This window comes from Carcharodon carcharias, chromosome 8, assembly GCF_017639515.1.
Source record: "Carcharodon carcharias isolate sCarCar2 chromosome 8, sCarCar2.pri, whole genome shotgun sequence".
Lineage (NCBI taxonomy): Eukaryota > Metazoa > Chordata > Chondrichthyes > Lamniformes > Lamnidae > Carcharodon > Carcharodon carcharias.
This window is the reverse complement of record NC_054474.1, coordinates 170,836,681-170,856,048: the sequence shown is the minus strand read 5'-3', so window position 1 is coordinate 170,856,048 and position 19,368 is coordinate 170,836,681. Positions and strand designations below refer to the sequence as shown.

General features: G+C 43.6%; 1 protein-coding gene across 1 annotated transcript in view; it reads left to right on the top strand.

The window, feature by feature from the left end:
- The first annotated feature begins 2,455 nt into the window (after nt 1-2,455).
- Nucleotides 2,456-19,368, top strand: part of LOC121281538 — a 185,314-nt gene continuing 168,401 nt past the window's right edge. Inside the window, exons 1-6 of the mRNA XM_041194487.1 lie at nt 2,456-2,544; nt 2,750-2,780; nt 4,389-4,637; nt 5,902-6,075; nt 8,247-8,885; nt 15,896-16,003. Of these exons, the coding sequence (XP_041050421.1) occupies nt 2,497-2,544; nt 2,750-2,780; nt 4,389-4,637; nt 5,902-6,075; nt 8,247-8,885; nt 15,896-16,003 (1,249 nt within the window). The 5' untranslated portion in view covers nt 2,456-2,496. The remainder of the gene's footprint in view (nt 2,545-2,749; nt 2,781-4,388; nt 4,638-5,901; nt 6,076-8,246; nt 8,886-15,895; nt 16,004-19,368) is intronic.

Genomic DNA, 19,368 nt, shown 5'->3' with positions numbered 1-19,368 from the left:
CATTCAACAATGGAAATCCCAAGGCTTTTAACAAAACCTTACTTTCTGGAACAAGCAAGCACTTCTCCGGGGTGGCTTCTCACAAGTCTGTCTTTGCACAGCCCACCTTTCAAGATCTCACATGGCCACTCCCTGTATAGCTTTTAATCTTTCCTTAAATATATTTTCTCCCTTTTGACCTTTAAAACACATTGTTTTAAACTTATTGGAAGCTACCTTTCCCAGAATATAAAAATCTTTCAAGCTGTCACTACGGCCAGCACTTTTGGGAAAAATAAACTTAATAGCTTTGCCTTATTTATTTACAGCTTTGCCAGTTGTAAAACTTCCAATCATGTCTCTTTGAAATTCAAACCTCTCAGCTTATCTACAAATACAAATGTTAGCTCATCCATTTCCATTTCAAAATATCTGCTTTATAGCTAAACTCTTTGATGATTTAAACCTTACAGTCTGACTGTCTTCAGTTTAATTAAATTAGTTACACACACTCCATCTGTTCCACACGGATCAGGAAGCCACCTGAAAGACTGAACTTGTAATTTCATGGCCTTTGAAAATATTGTAACGTCATGAGATAAATATCCTTGTAAATACAAAATGTACAGAAAAGTTAAAGGGGGAGGAATGTAGTAATTGTAGTTTTGGGAAATGTTGCACTATAGCTTTAAGGATAATCCAATGAAGTAAGATCACATGATCTGTGTAAACCAATGGGTTAGCAGCGCAGGGAACCTCTGCAGGGAAAGTACTTAGTTATGGAGTTTGATGGATGTGTGTAGTTGGCACTGCTGTCTTGTAAATAAAACCAAATGTTTCCACTGAGAAAAGTTGTCTGAAGATCAACTCTGTAACAGTCACCCACCCTGCGTCCGATTATTTTAGCGTGTTTCAGCATTTTGCTTTTTCTTTCAACCATTCAAATTTCACACTGTTACCTTCCCTTTTTAAAATACAGATCCAATATTTGGAAGAGCAGAAATCATAAGAGGAAATGGAAAAATGCAGGACTGAGCACTAATTATGCAGATGTTCTTAACAAGGCCCTTGTGTTTTTGCAGACAAATAAAATCCCTTTCCAGGCCCCTTGTTCCTTCCAGTTATTTCTCGGTTGAGTTTGTCTGCTTTTGTTCTGAAGACATGGGACTTTTTTATATATATATATACATCATTTCGCAATATAAAGGAAACGATTCTAAACGCAGCTGTTAAACTCCGGACTTGTTTTTGTTCTAGTTTCAATTTTACGAAATGTGCCAAAGTAACTTGCCTACCGGTAAAAGGGTAGCACTGGCGGGATGCGGACAGTTCCCGCAGTGCTCCGTCTATGAGGGAACCTCATCCGCAAATGTTTCATCTCCCTCAGAGAGACACGCACACACACAGGTCAACTGAGGTGAGTTCTGCCGTTTTTGAACAAGGATAGACTAAGCAAAGTGGAAAACATACATTTGGTGAGGGACATTAACCAGCATCGGTGATTTCAGACGGAGAATATAGGCCATGTCGCCTCTAACGGTGCTTTGAAAAATGCCTCATTACCATAAGAAAAGTTGAAGAGCTCTTTCTCTTCGCTGGGAGCCAAAGATCGGAGAAGGGGCAGCGGTTCTGGAACAAGGCGAATGAGAGACAAAATCTGTCAACAAATTTAATTTTTTCAAAGGAACAGAAGAGGATTAAAGAAGAGGATTATATTTGGAGTAAAGGTTTGAAGATTTTTCTTTTGGTTAAACGGGGGTTTCACCCATCCTACACCCAGTTAATCCTCCACTTGACGAGTTCTAAATTTCGACTCGTTCTCCGATCACGGAGGAATAAGTGCAGATTTTTAAAATATATATATATATATATATAAACCCTGCGCTGCGCTGTGATGAACCATGAAGAGGGCGGGCATGTGCAGGTAGAGATACCTGAATGAAGCGGTTGACTCACCCTGACAGTGAGCCATCTCCTGATCCAAACTCAGGCAGGCAAAACTAGCCAGAGTCAAACGGATTCCCCAACCCGTCCCATTGCAAATTGTAGGGGGTTTCGCACCCGAATTCACAAGACATCCCAGCATCTTGCTTTTCTTTTTCAATATTCGGCATTAACGGTTCTGTCAATTGTAGCTGAATCGCTTTTTTAAGTTTTAAAATTCTCAATGATGTATAAACGCTTTGGTATCATAAACAGTGTGTGCGTTGGTAACTTTGTTGCCTAGTGAATTCCAAATAAAATAAATTCACTAGATGTATCCTGCGAGGGATATAAATCTGCGTCAGGTTCCAGCCACTGGTGGAAATAATCCTTCAGCTAAATCGCGCTACTTGGCCGATGGCGTCTCTTAGTTGGCCCCCAGTGTAAGTGCGAGACAACAATTCACAGCAGCAGCCAAAATACGCGCATAACAGCAACAAGTCAAACTTCCCGACTTTATTTTTTGTATTTATTTTTATGTGACTCCTAAAGACTTAATTGTAAAACAAAGAGCCTTTGCCGGCAGGAAGAAACATGTGTGGAGCGATGACAAGAGTTGGAGTTTGGCTCTTCGCACTCCTGGTAAGTTTATTTCTGTTGTAATTGTGGCTCCGCTTTCAAGGAGTTTGATATCAACCATTGGATCTTGTCGTAAATGGAATGCAATTCCCTAAAGCATTGCATCTTTTAAAAAAATAGTTAATCACTGGTAATAAAATGGAATTTGACCTATTCAGTCAGCTTAAAAACACAACGTGCATTTTTACCATCTACTTTATTTCTGCAGGTGTGTAATTTGGACGAAACTCATTCACGGGGTAAGAATGATGATGTGGAATGTAAGCAAATTGTATATATCTCGAGGTGCAATGCAGTGGGGATGATAGATGTTGTATATGCAGCAAGTGCGAGTTTAAGTCAAAGGTTGTCATCAGTTTGCTTACAATTGGATCATGTCCTGGGTAGAGTCTTTTTAAAAAAAAAATAATAATTTTAACAGAATTAGATGGTTTTTCCTTATATTTTGATGCGAGTGTTAATATTTTGGTCTCAAGGGTATATTCTGTTAAAGTCATTGAGGGATTATGGTGAAGTGAGAGATTTAAACTATACTCAGTTGTACAGTGATTAACGGTGGGCTGCTTCAGGGATTTCACCATTTTAATTACGTGCTCAGTTTAAATCCTTTACATTGTTAGACTTAACTCCTCCCATTCAGCTTGCTTGATGCCATCAGCACTCTATTTAAATACAAATAGGCAAAATTTGTTGCGGGTAATTTAACTGTTTATTGTTAAAACAATACTAAGGGAAGAATAGCCAGCTGATAGCATGTATACAAACCTGATTTCAGGTCCTAGATACTGCACATGTAACTATAGACAATATTTACAAAAAATCTTCTATGTTGCATTTTTACATTTTTTTATAGCTTACACATATTTATCAGATGTATGGAGAAATTATGTGGAAGTAACCATATTCATTAAGTCATAAATGCATTTGTTCTCCTTCAAGTGGACTAATTCACTATGTTTTACTCTAATAGCAGCAATGGGAGTGATATTGATAAAACTTATGGTTTTTTCTAATTGGAAATATTGCAGAAATGAAGGATGCTTTAATGCTCTTGGTTGTATCATTCACTTCTGATAAGGTTGCTTGACAATCAATGGGAATGATAGATTTGTGGATGTAATTTCATGTTAAAATATGATTGAATCATGGAGATGTTGTGAGTATTTAATGTGAGCGATCAAATTAAAATATTACTAAATTTGTTCAATGTGTAAATACCTTCCTTAGAGCATGTCATAAATTTCCATCTTATTGGGATATAAGTTGGTGGGCAACTTGAGGCTGTATTTTTCTGCCTAAATATTTAATATATTAAATTAAAATGATGCAAAATGTCTGAAAGTGATTGTATATACACTTCTCTCGGTGGTTTCTAGAATTTGTTTGGAAAAACTGTACCCATGACTGACAAGCTTCCTGTGTTAGCTCCTGCATGTTTAGGTATATCAAGAACTTGCACTCTACACATACAAATGAAATCTTCATTACTCACTGTAAATTGAGGGATGCCATCTTGGTAGTAAGATAATTTTTTTTATTAATTGAGGATTTTTGTTAATTGGGTCCCCAAAATTTGGACCTGCATTTATAGCAACACAACCTTGTCAGGCATGAAGACATTACAAAAAGAAAACAAAACAATATGTGCTTTTGTTTTATTCACCAGGAAAAGGAGATGGAATACAAATTACAGGCAACATTTGATGCTGATAAATAATCAGGAAGGCAGAGAATTTGAATGTGGATGATGTCCACTGTAAATAACACATGTTAACCATTACATAGAGATAAAATACTGAAAATGTAAGTGCTTGGCTATTAACTGTATCTGCTTTTCACTTTAACAGCTTTCAGTAATTCGTCAATCTTTCAATCATCATACTACATTTATGAATATATAAATACACCATTAAAATGGGAGCATGCGTCCAAATATTGTGAGCTACGCTTTGGCAGTCTGCCTGATGTTGGTAATGTTGAAGACAAGAGTATTATGTTGGATCTGTTAGCTACCCAAGGGGTTAATCAGCAAGTATGGATAAATGGAAAACTGAATGAGGCATCAGAAAGGGAAGGTATAACTGTGGGAAAGAACGGTAAGTTCTGAGATCACATTGGTCACATTTACAAAACGTAATAAAGGATTATAATTTAAAAACCTAAATGTAGCTTTCCAGTGAATGTCCCATGGCTGTTGGTCATAGTTAGTTGCAGACAAAGTATATCTTTACTTTTGTTGTAACTGATCAAAATGCCAGGAAAACTTACAAAACTGCCACTGTAACACCACTGGTGGCAGAACTAAATAGCAGGCATGGACAAAATTGTCTTTGGATGTCAGTCATTGCCTTGAGATGTTATCAATACTACAAAATTTAAATTGTGACAATTAGAAATAGGCAATACCAGTAAGAGGACCCAAAGATTTTGTGCTGATACACATCCAGTTTAATATGTTAAACGTTTAATATTGTTGCATCAATACATACTTCCCATCAACTTTTCATAAATACCTGTGTCCACATGTAAACACCTATATAAATTTTGGATAATTACACCCTCCCAGTAGTGGAGGCACTGTAATACCACCCTGACAAGACGGCATAATTACTGTGTGACATAAACAGTTTCCAAATGTGGACATAGGACTTTGTAACGGAAAAAGTTAACAGGCAGTGGACTGTATTTTATTCAATGACATTTATGATTCCTCATTTGCAGGATGGCTCCTGGATTAGCAGCCCCTTACCAACAATTTCCCTGCAACTCTATCCTTGGTCATCCACATTCATCTTTCTCTCTCAATGTCCTCTCTTTCACTGCTTAATAGTGGGTGCATTTTAACCCAAACTACAAGTTTAAGCTTCATGTTTAAGGCAAGAAAGTTACACTAAATCTTTAATAATTCACTAGCTAGGATTGAGTTAAAGCATCGTTCTTCAATGCAAGGCTCTGAAGCCAGTGGCAGCTCCCATTGACACAATGTGCAGCTCCCCAATTCCATCCATCCATTTTCAGTAACCACGTTATCCTCAGAGGGTCACAGTGAGCCGGAGCCCAACCCAGCATTATATTCCTATTTATTTTATTTTAAACATTTAAAAAATGTGTCCTGAGCCTATTAAAAGCCAGCCTTCCTTACATGTCACACTGACCACATAGTACAATGTGTGCCAGTGTATGCGTTGTATAGTAACAGTTATATTACCATAGCAACCACCATAGAACTAGCAGAGTATTCAACTGTTGGTGTTGTGTATTTTTTTGGGCTACCGGAGTAGCAAACAATGATAATTTAGTAGTCGATGTGGCTCTCACGCTGCGGGTTTTCTGCTAAAGTGGCCTTTTCTTGAAAAATAGTGAAGACAAGTGAGCTAGAGTATTCTACCCAATTCTTGACACCACAATTTAAGAAAGATCCCAAGGCCTTGAAGGTGATGCAGAAGATACACAACAGAATTAAACAAAGGATGAGGGATCTGTTATACGGAGAGCTAAGAGAAATTAGAATTGTTCTTGGAGCACAGCAGGTTGGTATTCAAAATTATGAGGGGCTTTGATAGAGTGCGTAAAGAGAAACTGTTTCCACTGACAGCAGGGCAGCAACCAAAAGACACAACTTTAAGATAATTGTCAAAAGAACCAGGGGAAAGTGAGAAGACATTTACTTACCCAGCAAATAGTTATGGTCTGAAATACACTGCCTGAAAGGGCAATTCGGGATGGTCAATAATTGCTGACATTGCCAGCGATCCTCGCATCCTAGGGATGAAAAATGAAAAATGACTGGTGGAAGCCAATTCAGTAGTAATTTTCGAAAGGGAATTGAATCTAAACTTTAAACAGGAAAATTTGCAGGGCTATGGAGAAGAGCAGTGGGATGGGATTAAGGCGGGATGAGCTTGATAGCTCTTTCAAAGAGCTGGCACAGGTACCGTTGGCCAAATGGCTCCTTCTGTGCTGTATAGTTCTGGTATTCTAAATAGTGTTCCAAATCCTCTTTTTTTTTGTTTTGCTGAGCTCTTCTCAATGGCTGGAGCTCTGCTAAAGTTGGATTACCCTGCGGTAGTGGACTGCATTATAAGACCTGGCTGCTGAGACTCTGTTGTACTATTCCATCACGTCAAATTTTACATAATGTTTTCTAACCTGCAGCCAATTAGCACTTGCTGCTGTTACCTGCCTAGCTTCTGACTCTACTTCAAGGCACAGGTGTTTTCCCAAATTTATTTTGTTGCAGTGAGAGTCCTGGAAAGAAATCCAATTTCCCCTGGGTCGGAGCCCATTTCTCTGTCACTTCTGGCAGGACATTGTAAAGGCCGACACTTCCCTGCAACAGAGATTGTAAAATTTACTGGGTTGTCTCAATCCTGTATTTGGTCTGTTGTTGCTGCTGTGTTCCCAGTTTACGACTCCTCTTCTGAGGGTTTCCTCATTGAATTGCTGCTAGCTCTGATTTGTATGCTGCTGCATTCCCATCCTGTTCTGGATTCAGCGCTGCTGAAAGACCTTTGCTCTTCCACGTTGTACATATTGCCATCGCCATTCATGCCTGAGACCATACACTGGATCAGTGCTACTAATCACAAAGATTTTCTTTAATGCAGTATGTAAAACCTATGATGAATATAAAAGTCCAATGTCTATAAAGGTCTCTCTTCTTTTCCACCCATCAACAAAATCGCCACAAACAACTCTTAGGTTTCCTACTTCTGCCTCTCTCATGAGAAGAGTTTTTTTCTGTCCACATGTACTGCTTTTGTCACTCTGTGGTGAGTTCATAATGGAAAATCACAATTATAATATTTATGTAAATTCCTGAGGCAAGCAAAAGCTTTGAAAATTCAACACCTAGTTTGTTTCAAAGGAATTTTCAATCTTCATAGCAAAAGTGGGTTCTGGAAAATTATGCATTCTGTATAGGCTGAATACATGGATGTGATTCAAAGTCCTGTCTTAACAGTAACCAGGCAAAATATCCAATCAAAGCACACACACTCAAGACAGCTGATGCCTTCAAAGAAAAACATTAATAAAGATGTTAAAAGACTGAAAGGGCAATTCAATGGATAAACTTAACCAACCTTTTTGAACTATTGTACTTTGTTTTGGAAATAAAATATTATAATTAAATTATTTTAGGCAGACTTCTAGATGATTGACTAGTCTGCTTTACAATGCTACCTAGTATTCAAAGCATGTGGCAAAGGCTGGATGTAATGTTAATGGGGAACACTAATTAAAATGTGAAAAGGTAAACACCTACAGATGGGGACTCCATTACTACAGAAAAATCGATAGATAATGTTAATATTGGACTTTTGAATGGAAAGGTGACAGGGCATACGGGACTGAAATTGCCTTCTTGTCACGGCACTACACAGCCCTTGCACCACTTTTCCTGTGTGCCCCATGCCACTAGCTGCATCCTGCTGGCCTGTACGATGTTGCTGGAGAAGGGGCTAATGTGGGAAGGCCCCCTGTGTACACCAGAAGGCCTTGAATCAAGGCTATCCCGACGTTACCCAACCGGTGCTACATGAATGAAACTTGCACCCAGTGTTTTCTGAGTAGATCAAGGATTCTGCTTTTTAACGTCAAACTCGTAAACTGCCAGTGCAAAAAAAAACTGCACATCAGAAGTTTACAGATTCTACGGTTTACTGCATAATTTCTAACTGGTTTTGTCTGACCTTTTACTTCAGGTGTAGACAAGTTCAGAGCGCTGGTATTCCTGAACAAAACAGATACCAAGCATGCCAAAGTTCTCAACGTGCTGCCCCCTTTGCCTGCTGTTACAGTCTGCATGCGAGTTCAGTGGGATAACCAATCTTCTGGCATTGCCACAGTGTTTTCCTATGCTGTTCCAGTGTTTATCAATGAATTTCAGCTACGTGGCCGCATTGACGATATTGGATTCATTCAGCTGGCCCTGATAGTTCATGGACATCACACGCCTTACAAATCGGTGCTAAAGAGTGACGAACAGTGGCATCACGTTTGTGTAACATGGCAAAAGGAAAATGGTGCTTGGTCTATTTATGCAGATGGGATAAAGGTGAGTTCAGGTGACGGCTGCTACAGTTCTCAAACTATTGCCGGAAATGGGATATTTATTATCGGTCAAGATCAAGACTCATTAGGAGGTACATTCAAACAAAATGAGGCTTTTAGTGGCAAAATCACAGACTTGAACGTTTGGACCCATGTGCTCGATGCGAAACAGATTACAGCAGTCAAGATGTGCTCATTCTCTCAGCAAAACCTCATTTCCAAGTGGAACTTGGCTAGTTTGGAAATTGAACCCACAGTGCAAATTATGGAAGTTCAGTTCAATTGCTCAGGTAAGAAAAAAGGTAGATGATATAAATTTATCATTTAGAAAAATTCTACTGCAGAAATTGCAGTAAATATTCAAATTCTGTAACTTGTTTGATGTATTTTTCCAAAAAATTAATTTAACAGAGAAAATTAAATTTGAAATTCACTTTTTTTAATTGCTGGTGCTAAATATTTCCTCAATTAAAATTTATTTAAAAAATAACCACAGGTCCATTAATTAGACATGAATGTATACATTTTTTAATCCCAACTTTCAACTTAACACTTTAGACCAGAGCTGATCTCTGTTATTTAATGGCTGGTATTAACCTTATATTTTTGATTTGCAAACGAAGCAAATGTGATGTGAGAAAAAAACCTTTCCACTTGGCGAGTGGTTTCGGGTCTGGAATGCACGGCCTGGAAGTGTGGTGGAGGCAGGTTCAATTGAGGCATTCAAGAGGGCATTGGATGATTATTTGAATAGAAACAATGTGCAAGGGTATGGGGAAAAGGCAGGAAAATGGCACTGAGTCATAATGCTCATTTGGAGAGCCGGTACAGACACAACGGGCCGAATGGCCTCCTTCTGTGCCATAATAATTCTGTGATCCTACACTCAAATCATGCCTTTTGGAGAATTTTGTTTAAAGCACAGATAAGTGGATTAATATTTAAATGCAGATGTTTTAGAATTTTTCATAATCGACTCACTATTGGGCCCCTAGAAGTATCGTACATAGATATTAAACAGAGTATTAACGCTGAGCTACAGTTAGGTTTAGGATGCTAACCCTCAACTGCACAGGACTGAGCATGTAGTGCTCTTGAAATGACACTAACATCCAGTTGCTTTGGAGGCCGTGTGGTGCAGTAATAGTGTCCCTGCCTCTGAACCAGATGCTGTTATGTCAAAAACAAAAAAACTGCGGATGCTGGAAATCCAAAACAAAAACAGAATTACCTGGAAAAACTCAGCAGGTCTGGCAGCATCGGCGAAGAAGAAAAGAGTTGACGTTTCGAGTCCTCATGACCCTTCGACAGAACTTGCGTTCGAGTCCAAGAAAGAGTTGAAATATAAGCTGGTTTAAAGTGTGTGTGTGGGGGGCGGAGAGATAGAGAGACAGAGAGGTTGGGGGGTGGGGGGGTGTGGTTGTAGGGACAAACAAGCAGTGATAGAAGCAGATCATCAAAAGATGCCAACGACAATAGTACAATAGAACACATAGATGTTAAAGTTAAAGTTGGTGATATTATCTAAACGAATGTGCTAATTAAGAATGGATGGTAGGGCACTCAAGGTATAGCTCTAGTGGGGTTTTTTTTTTTAGTTTTTTATAATGGAAATAGGTGGGAAAAGGAAAATCTTTATAATTTATTGGAAAAAAAAGGGAAGGGGGAAACAGAAAGGGGGTGGGGATGGGGGAGGGAGCTCACGACCTAAAGTTGTTGAATTCAATATTCAGTCCGGATGGCTGTAAAGTGCCTAGTCGGAAGATGAGGTGTTGTTCCTCCAGTTTGCGTTGGGCTTCACTGGAACAATGCAGCAGGCCAAGGACAGACATGTGGGCAAGAGAGCAGGGTGGAGTGTTAAAATGGCAAGCGACAGGGAGGTTTGGGTCATTCTTGCGGACAGACTGCAGGTGTTCTGCAAAGCGGTCGCCCAGTTTACGTTTGGTCTCTCCAATGTAGAGGAGACCACATTGGGAGCAACGAATGCAGTAGACTAAATTGGGGGAAATGCAAGTGAAATGCTGCTTCACTTGAAAGGAGTGTTTGGGTCCTTGGACGGTGAGGAGAGAGGAAGTGAAGGGGCAGGTGTTGCATCTTTTGCGTGGGCATGGGGTGGTGCCATAGGAGGGGGTTGAGGAGTAGGGGGTGATGGAGGAGTGGACCAGGGTGTTCCGGAGGGAGCGATCCCTACGGAATGCCGATAAGGGGGGTGAAGGGAAGATGTGTTTGGTGGTGGCATCATGCTGGAGTTGACGGAAATGGTGGAGGAAGATCCTTTGAATGCGGAGGCTGGTGGGGTGATAAGTGAGGACAAGGGGGACCCTATCATGTTTCTGGGAGGGAGGAGAAGGCGTGAGGGCGGATGCGCGGGAGATGGGCCGGACACGGTTGAGGGCCCTGTCAACGACCGTGGGTGGAAAACCTCGGTTAAGGAAGAAGGAGGACATGTCAGAGGAACTGTTTTTGAATGTAGCATCATCGGAACAGATGCGACGGAGGCGAAGGAACTGAGAGAATGGGATGAAGTCCTTACAGGAAGCGGGGTGTGAGGAGCTGTAGTCGAGATAGCTGTGGGAGTCGGTGGGTTTGTAATGGATATTGGTGGACAGTCTATCACCAGAGATTGAGACAGAGAGGTCAAGGAAGGGAAGGGAAGTGTCAGAGATGGACCACGTGAAAATGATGGAGGGGTGGAGATTGGAAGCAAAATTAGAAATGCCTACCTCCTTGAAGAAGTTCTGTTCCTCTCTGCGACAAGATTTCCGTATCTCTCTGTTTTCTTGCTCACCTTCCTTGCTTTCCATTTCCCTCCTAGTGTTCGACAAGGTGTTTACTAAAACCCGCTTTCACAGCCATATCTCCTTTCTCAGTGACTGTCTCTGTCTCCGACTTACCCCACGTGGATTTCAACTGAAATTCCACCCCTCATGTTTCGAACCCACCCAGGATTACAGTTATCTCCGGGACATAAAACGTTTCTCGGACTGCTGTTCCCGTCACATTCTGAAATCCACACTCAGTTCCATGCGCCGCCATATGAACACACTCGACCTCTCCCTCCAGCAGCACCGCCGTACCCTTTTTCAAAGCTGCGCGTGCCCCCAGTTTCATTTTATCCTTCGGCTCATCCGACGCCTCAACAAGAAACTTTTTCTCTTTCTCTCAAGTGCTAAGGAACGCAAGCTCCAACAACTCATCGACACCAACACCCATCTAGGACCCTCCACCCCTGCCTGTCCCTCCGTCCCCACCCCATCTTCCAATCCCAGCCCCAGCCGTGTATTCACTATACCCCCTGACCTTTCCCTCTCCGACGCTGAACGTTCAGTGCTCAGCAAAGGACTTAGTTTCATACCCTTACGCCCTCACCTCAATGAATTTCGGGCTCGGCATGATACTGAACTCTTCTTCCGCCGTCTTCGTCTCCGGGCTCACTTCTTTGGGCAGGAGTCCTCTCCCAGTTCAACGGATCCTTTTACCCATCTCCAATATTCTCCCTCCACCTGGACCCCTCCCTCTGGATTCTTACCTTCTCTCGATCTTTTCATTGAGAACTGTCGGCGCGACATTAGTCGTCTCAATTTCTCTGCTCCTCTCACCCATTCTAACCTGTCTCTCTCTGAACTTACTGCACTCCATTCTCTCAGGTCCAACCCTGACATTGTCATCAAACCCGCTGACAAGGGTGGTGCTGTTGTTGTCTGGCGCACTGACCTCTACCTCGCGGAGGCTGAGCGTCAACTCGCAGACACTTCCTCCTACCTCTCCCTGGACCATGACCCCACCACTGAACATCAAGCCATTGTTTCCAGGACTGTCACTGACCTCATCTCCTCTGGGGATCTCCCTCCCACAGCTTCCAACCTGATAGTCGCCCAACCTCGGACGGCCCGCTTCTATCTCCTACCCAAAATCCACAAACAGAACTGCCCCGGTAGACCGATCGTCTCAGCTTGCTCCTGCCCCACAGAACTCATTTCTCGTTATCTTGACTCCCTTCTCTCTCTCCATGTCCAGTCCCTTCCCACCTACATCCGTGATTCCTCCTCACACTCGTCACATCAACAATTTCCAGTTCCCTGGCCCCAACCGCTTCCTCTTCACCATGGACGTGCAATCCCTCTACACCTCCATCCCCCACCAGGATGGTCTGAGGGCCCTTAGCTTCTTCCTCGAACAGAGGCCCGAACAATCCCCATCCACCACTACTCTCCTCCGTCTGGCTGAACTTGTTCTCACGCTGAACAATTTCTCCTTCAACTCCTCTCACTTCCTCCAAATAAAAGGTTTGGCTATGGGTACCCGCATGGGCCCCAGCTATGCCTCTCTCTTTATGGGGTATGTGGAACATTCCTTGTTGCAGTCCTACTCCGGCCCCCTTCCACAACTCTTTCTCCGGTACATCGATGATTACTTCGGTGCCGCTTCACGCTCTCGTCAGGACTTGGAAAAATTTATTAATTTTGCTTCCAATCTCCACCCCTCCATCATTTTCACGTGGTCCATCTCTGACACTTCCCTTCCCTTCCTTGACCTCTCTGTCTCAATCTCTGGTGATAGACTGTCCACCAATATCCATTACAAACCCACCGACTCCCACAGCTATCTCGACTACAGCTCCTCACACCCCGCTTCCTGTAAGGACTCCATCCCATTCTCTCAGTTCCTTCGCCTCCGTCGCATCTGTTCCGATGATGCTACATTCAAAAACAGTTCCTCTGACATGTCCTCCTTCTTCCTTAACCGAGGTTTTCCACCCACGGTCGTTGACAGGGCCCTCAACCGTGTCCGGCCCATCTCCCGCGCATCCACCCTCACGCCTTCTCCTCCCTCCCAGAAACATGATAGGGTCCCCCTTGTCCTCACTTATCACCCCACCAGCCTCCGCATTCAAAGGATCATCCTCCACCATTTCCGCCAACTCCAGCATGATGCCACCACCAAACACATCTTCCCTTCACCCCCCTTATCGGCATTCCGTAGGGATCGCTCCCTCCAGGACACCCTGGTCCACTCCTCCATCACCCCCTACTCCTCAACCCCCTCCTATGGCACCACCCCATGCCCACGCAAAAGATGCAACACCTGCCCCTTCACTTCCTCTCTCCTCACCGTCCAAGGACCCAAACACTCCTTTCAAGTGAAGCAGCATTTCACTTGCATTTCCCCCAACTTAGTCTACTGCATTCGTTGCTCCCAATGTGGTCTCCTCTACATTGGAGAGACCAAACGTAAACTGGGCGACCGCTTTGCAGAACACGTGCGGTCTGTCCGCAAGAATGACCCAAACCTCCCTATCGCTTGCCATTTTAACACTCCACCCTGCTCTCTTGCCCACATGTCTGTCCTTGGCTTGCTGCATTGTTCCAGTGAAGCCCAACGCAAACTGGAGGAACAACACCTCATCTTCCGACTAGGCACTTTACAGCCATCCGGACTGAATATTGAATTCAACAACTTTAGGTCGTGAGCTCCCTCCCCCATCCCCACCCCCTTTCTGTTTCCCCCTTCCCTTTTTTTTCCAATAAATTATAAAGATTTTCCTTTTCCCACCTATTTCCATTATAAAAAACTAAAAAAAAACCCCACTAGAGCTATACCTTGAGTGCCCTACCATCCATTCTTAATTAGCACATTCGTTTAGATAATATCACCAACTTTAACTTTAACACCTATGTGTTCTATTGTACTATTGTTGTTGACATCTTTTGATGATCTGCTTCTATCACTGCTTGTTTGTCCCTACAACCACACCCGCCCCCCCCACCTCTCTGTCTCTCTATCTCTCCGCCCCCCACACACACACTTTAAACCAGCTTATATTTCAACTCTTTCTTGGACTCGAACTCAAGTTCTGTCGAAGGGTCATGAGGACTCGAAACGTCAACTCTTTTCTTCTCCGCCGATGCTGCCAGACCTGCTGAGTTTTTCCAGGTAATTCTGTTTTTGTTTTGTGCTGTTATGTCAACCCCCACTCCAGGGGCAGAAGCTTTGACGCACATTAATGTGGGCCGAGCGTGCCAAAGTCAACACTCAATCATAAGAGAGGTTGGTAGGCGGGCGAGCGCTAGTGTCGGCAGCACGGCCGCTGACAGTTAAAAGGCCTGTTCAGGCCATTAAATAAATAATCGATTAAATTAATATTTTCACTTTGCATTTTTTTTTTTGAAGCCTCAACCAATAAAAGTAAAAACTTTAGTTTTTCATTAATAACATGTCCCTGTTCACTTGATAGTCACATGAGGGGACATGGTTCATGACTTTATTTTAAATTATTTTTTGTATGTCTCTCCACCTCCCCTGGGGTAGCTCTGTGCCTCAGGGAGATTGTGCAGCGCTCACTCACTCAGGCGCACGTGCAAGACTCATGTGGACGGCTTTGCACTCCCGCTCTCTCCTGCACAGGCAGGGCTGCCACTCGAATTTCACACCGGGCAGGGTTTAGTTGGCCCGCCCGCCAACGTGAAATCGCGGGACGGTAGCGATTGTGACCCCCCCACCCCCCTCAAGCACTCCGGCCAAGGGCAAAGTTCTGCCCCAGGACTTGATGGCCAAGGAAGGTGAATTCAAAAGGTGGCCAAGCAGTTTGAGTATCAACCTGTAAACCCTTCCAAAATATGCCAATGACAGGCGGTAAGGGTTGGAGAGATTCCTGATTAGTCATGTGTTCAAGAGAAAATTGGAACCTCTACCATCACTATCCATTGCTCCGGGATTGCAACATGCATGTTGCCACAGGATTCTTTGTGGGGGGAATGAGTCGGATGGGTGGGCGGGGGTGGGGGGTGGGGTCAGTTGGCTGGATGGCTGATTTGGATCAAGTTGGTGCCAACAGCACGGGGATTGACCCCTGTTCCGGCTGCGGTGGATATTAAGACCTGCCTCCTTACCCTACCGTTGGCGGAGTTTGTGGGTTTGACCTGCCTTTGGGCAGAGAACTGAAGAAGAAGATCCAGTTGTTGTGTTTTTTTTTGACTCTTGATTATATTTATTGCTGACTTATTTCCATTTTGCTAAAGCTTCAGTTGCTAAATTGCAGGATAGGTATGAATTTATATTATTTAAGTTCACACAGAGGCTAATACTCTCTGGAGTGCAGTTTATTCAAACCTGAAATATAGCTCATATGCAAATGAAAAGGTTAATTTGGATAAAAGTCGTGAAAACACTAAATCTCTTTTGGGATACATTCAATCAGTTTGGAGAGATATAGTGAATACATAATTTGTTACCTTCATTGGTAATTCCATTGTCCCCCCTAAGATGAAGTTGTCGACACAATTTTGTTGTTTTATTACAGCATTGAAAGTTCCTTCGGCTCAGTGTCAGACGTTTGACCCCATCTCTGGATTTAAAAGTCGATTTGGCTGCGAGAATCCACTGTCATTCCTCTGCCAGTTGAAAAAAGGTTAGTTACTGATACACATTTGAAGATCTCAAACATGAGTTTTCCTTCAAATACTTCAACACAGTAAGCAACAACATTGAATGCATCATTGAATTGCATATTAATAGTAAATAAGAAATGCATTTTTCACCATTTATTTTGTGCAGTGTTAAACTTTTGACCCTTCTGATTTGCTGGAGTTGAACTTTCATCAATTAATTAGCACATTCCTTTAGATAATATCACCACCTTCAACACCTCTTTGTCCTTTTGTCTGTGACATCTTTTGGTTATCTCCACCTATCACTGGCCCTCTATCCAGGTCTTTTTGTCCCAGCTCCCCTCCCCCCACCACCTCTTAAACCAGCTTATATTTCACCCCTTTTCTACTTTTCCTTAGTTCTGTTGAAGAGTCATGGGGACTCGAAACGTTAACTGTGTTCCTCTCCGCAGATGCTGCCAGACCTGCTGAGTTTTGCCAGGTATTTTTGTTCTTGTTTTTCTTCAATGCATTTCTGATTCTGCTTTAAATTCTGCTCAGTTTTATGGATCGTCAAAGAATTGCACACATTCTAAGTTCTATAATATTTGTGATGGCAAGGTGATACTCGACGAATGGGATTAGAGGTCTGGAAATACCATTTGGTAAAATTGCTGGGACATTTTTTTCTCCTCTCATTTTTAACCGTCCGACCTGTGTTAAGCGACCCCCACCCTCCCTATGATCAACAACCTCAATCCTCCATATGTGCTTCAAATCTCTCTCCAAACCCCCACAATCGCTCTTGACCCTCCAAGCTTCATTACAATCTCCCCCTCCCCTCACAATTCTACTCAGAGGAGCTGGTGTCCTGGGCTGTGGTCTTGTCTCGGGGATCTCATGCCTGACTGGGAGCCATGCCTGTCAATAGGACCACTTATTCTGTGGACACCTCGGTACCGCTTAAGAATCCTGACCAAGGCCAGGATTTTCCCCTTGGCGATTTGGGGGCGGGGCCTGCTCGCCGAAGGGAAAATGATGCTGGATGACATCGGGAGGGACCCCCGACATCATCCCGGTCCCTTTGAATCTTTAGGAAGGCTGGTGGACAGTGAAATCAGCTGTCCGCCCGCCGACCTGTCAATGGCCAATTGAAGCCATTGACAGGCTAATTGAGATCATTAAGGACCTGCCCGGCCAACCTTAAGGCTGGCGGGCAGGCCAGGAGCCCCAGCAGGCTCCAGATTATTCACGAAACTTCATCCACTGACTTCATGCCCATTTTAACAAAAGGTAAGAAACTTTGTGCTCCTTATTAACATGTCCCATCTCGTGTGACATTGTCACATTAGGGGGGACATGTTAATGATTTTAATATTTCTCTTTTTTTGACTTTTCTTACCCATCAGTAAACTCCCCGAGACAGGACTTTGCCTCAGGGAGCAGTGCGCACTCTGACAGATGGGGAATCCCTCCCCCACCCCACACACAGGAAGCACATAGCACTTCCTGTCGGGCAGGCTGCTGGGTGGGACTTAATTGGCCACCCCCCCCACTCAAACTGGTGGCGGGCCCCGTTTCGGCAGCGGACTTCAGCTACCCACCCGCTGCCAAGCCGGTGGGACCCACCCACCATCTGAGGGCAAAATTCTGCTCCAAGTAATTATTGGGGCCATGTTATCAGCAGTTGCCACGGCGCTTATCAGAACAGCAGTGAATTTTCTCCCTGCGTTAGGGTAACCAGGGCCACTTTGACATTAAATTGCTCAAAGACAGTAAGTATTGGCGCTGGGAGGTTGAAACTGAGTGAATACTTTGTGGCCGACTTATTCATGTCATACCCGACTAGGCAGATCCACAGCACTTTAGTGCACAAGATGTTTTGCAACCACCAGAGTTTGAGCAGATTAGACCTATACTCGCTAACGTTTAGAAGGATGAGAGGAGATCTAATTGAGGTATTTAAGATGCTAAAGGGGATAGACAAAGTAGACATGGAGCAGATGTTCCTCCTTCTGGGGCTTTCTAGTTTTAGGCTAAGGGGCGGTAGATTTAAATCAGAGATCAAGAGGAATTACTTTTCTCAAAGGGTGGCAAATCTGTGGAATTCACTACCTCAGGGTGCAGTGGATGCTAGGACGCTGAATAAATTTGAGGAGATAGACAGATTTTTAATTAGTAACGGGTTAAAAGATGATGGGGAGAGGGCGGGAAATTGGAGTTGAGGCCAAAATGAGATCAGCCATGATCGTAGTGAATGTCAGGGGCTGAATTGCCTACTCCTGCTCCTAGTTCTTATGTTCTTATGTTCACCTGAGAGAGCAGATTTCACATCTCATCTGAAAGTCAGCATCTCCTGAACCTCCCTTCATGTTCCACATGGGTACTCCCTAGATTTTGGGCACAGGTCTTTGCGGCGCTACTTGAAGACCATCTGACGCAAAGCCAAGATTGCTTTCACTGAACAATAGCTGATATCTCTATGCAGCATGGGATCCTTAAGTCTTGTTTGTTTTTCTGCCAATCTGCATCTAAGTTCCCAAGGTCTTAGATACTTGGGGATTTTTACAAGCCCCCACCAGCGGGTTTGCAAGTGGGGGAGCCTGTAAAGTTCCCTGGGTGACCTTCCTGCCTCCTACCCTCCCTCCCCTGACCTGTGCGCAGTTTTCCGGGAAGGTCCATCCATCCTCATCTAATTGAGACCCTTAAGTGGCCAAATTGGACGTTTAAGAGCCACTTCCATGCCTGGCCTCTGCCTGGATTTGAGGCCAGAGTGAGGAGTTCAGGGACAGTGGAAGTTGGGGGTGGTGGTGCTGGGGAAGCCTGTCATGTTACCCTGTTCGGACTTAGGGTGCGGGGTGGGGTGGGGGTGGGGGGAGGGGGTGGGGGGGGAGGTGGTGGGGGGGCTGGTGGGGGGAGTGTTTGTGGTGCCTCCATTACTGGCCCCTTTTGCAGGTGGGACCCAAGGTCTGCTTCCCTCACCTCCTCCACCACTTCCCTGGGCCTTGCCTGCCTTGCCTTGCCATCACGATTCCCATCACCACCTTCCCACCGTGGGCCTTCCCTTCCATCCCCATTGCAACTCCACCCTTCACTCCTCCTGTAGGCTCCAGCATGTAGACTGGTGAGACTGCTTGTAGTCAGACTGGCTGACAGTTCTCTGAGTCAGGACTTCCTCTATGAGACGAGAATGTGAATTTCACTATTAGTAAACCAAAAGTTCAATTGAGGCCCTTTAGAATTTTGGCTCTGAAATTCTTAAGCATCTGGTGATGTACTTTCATCTGTCAGATGCACAACTGACAAAAATCATTATTATAACACACGCCTCTAACATGTACTAGTGTTGTCATATTTCATGAACTGAAAATACTTTGTAACTTAAAATACTTCGTGTTTCAGCTAA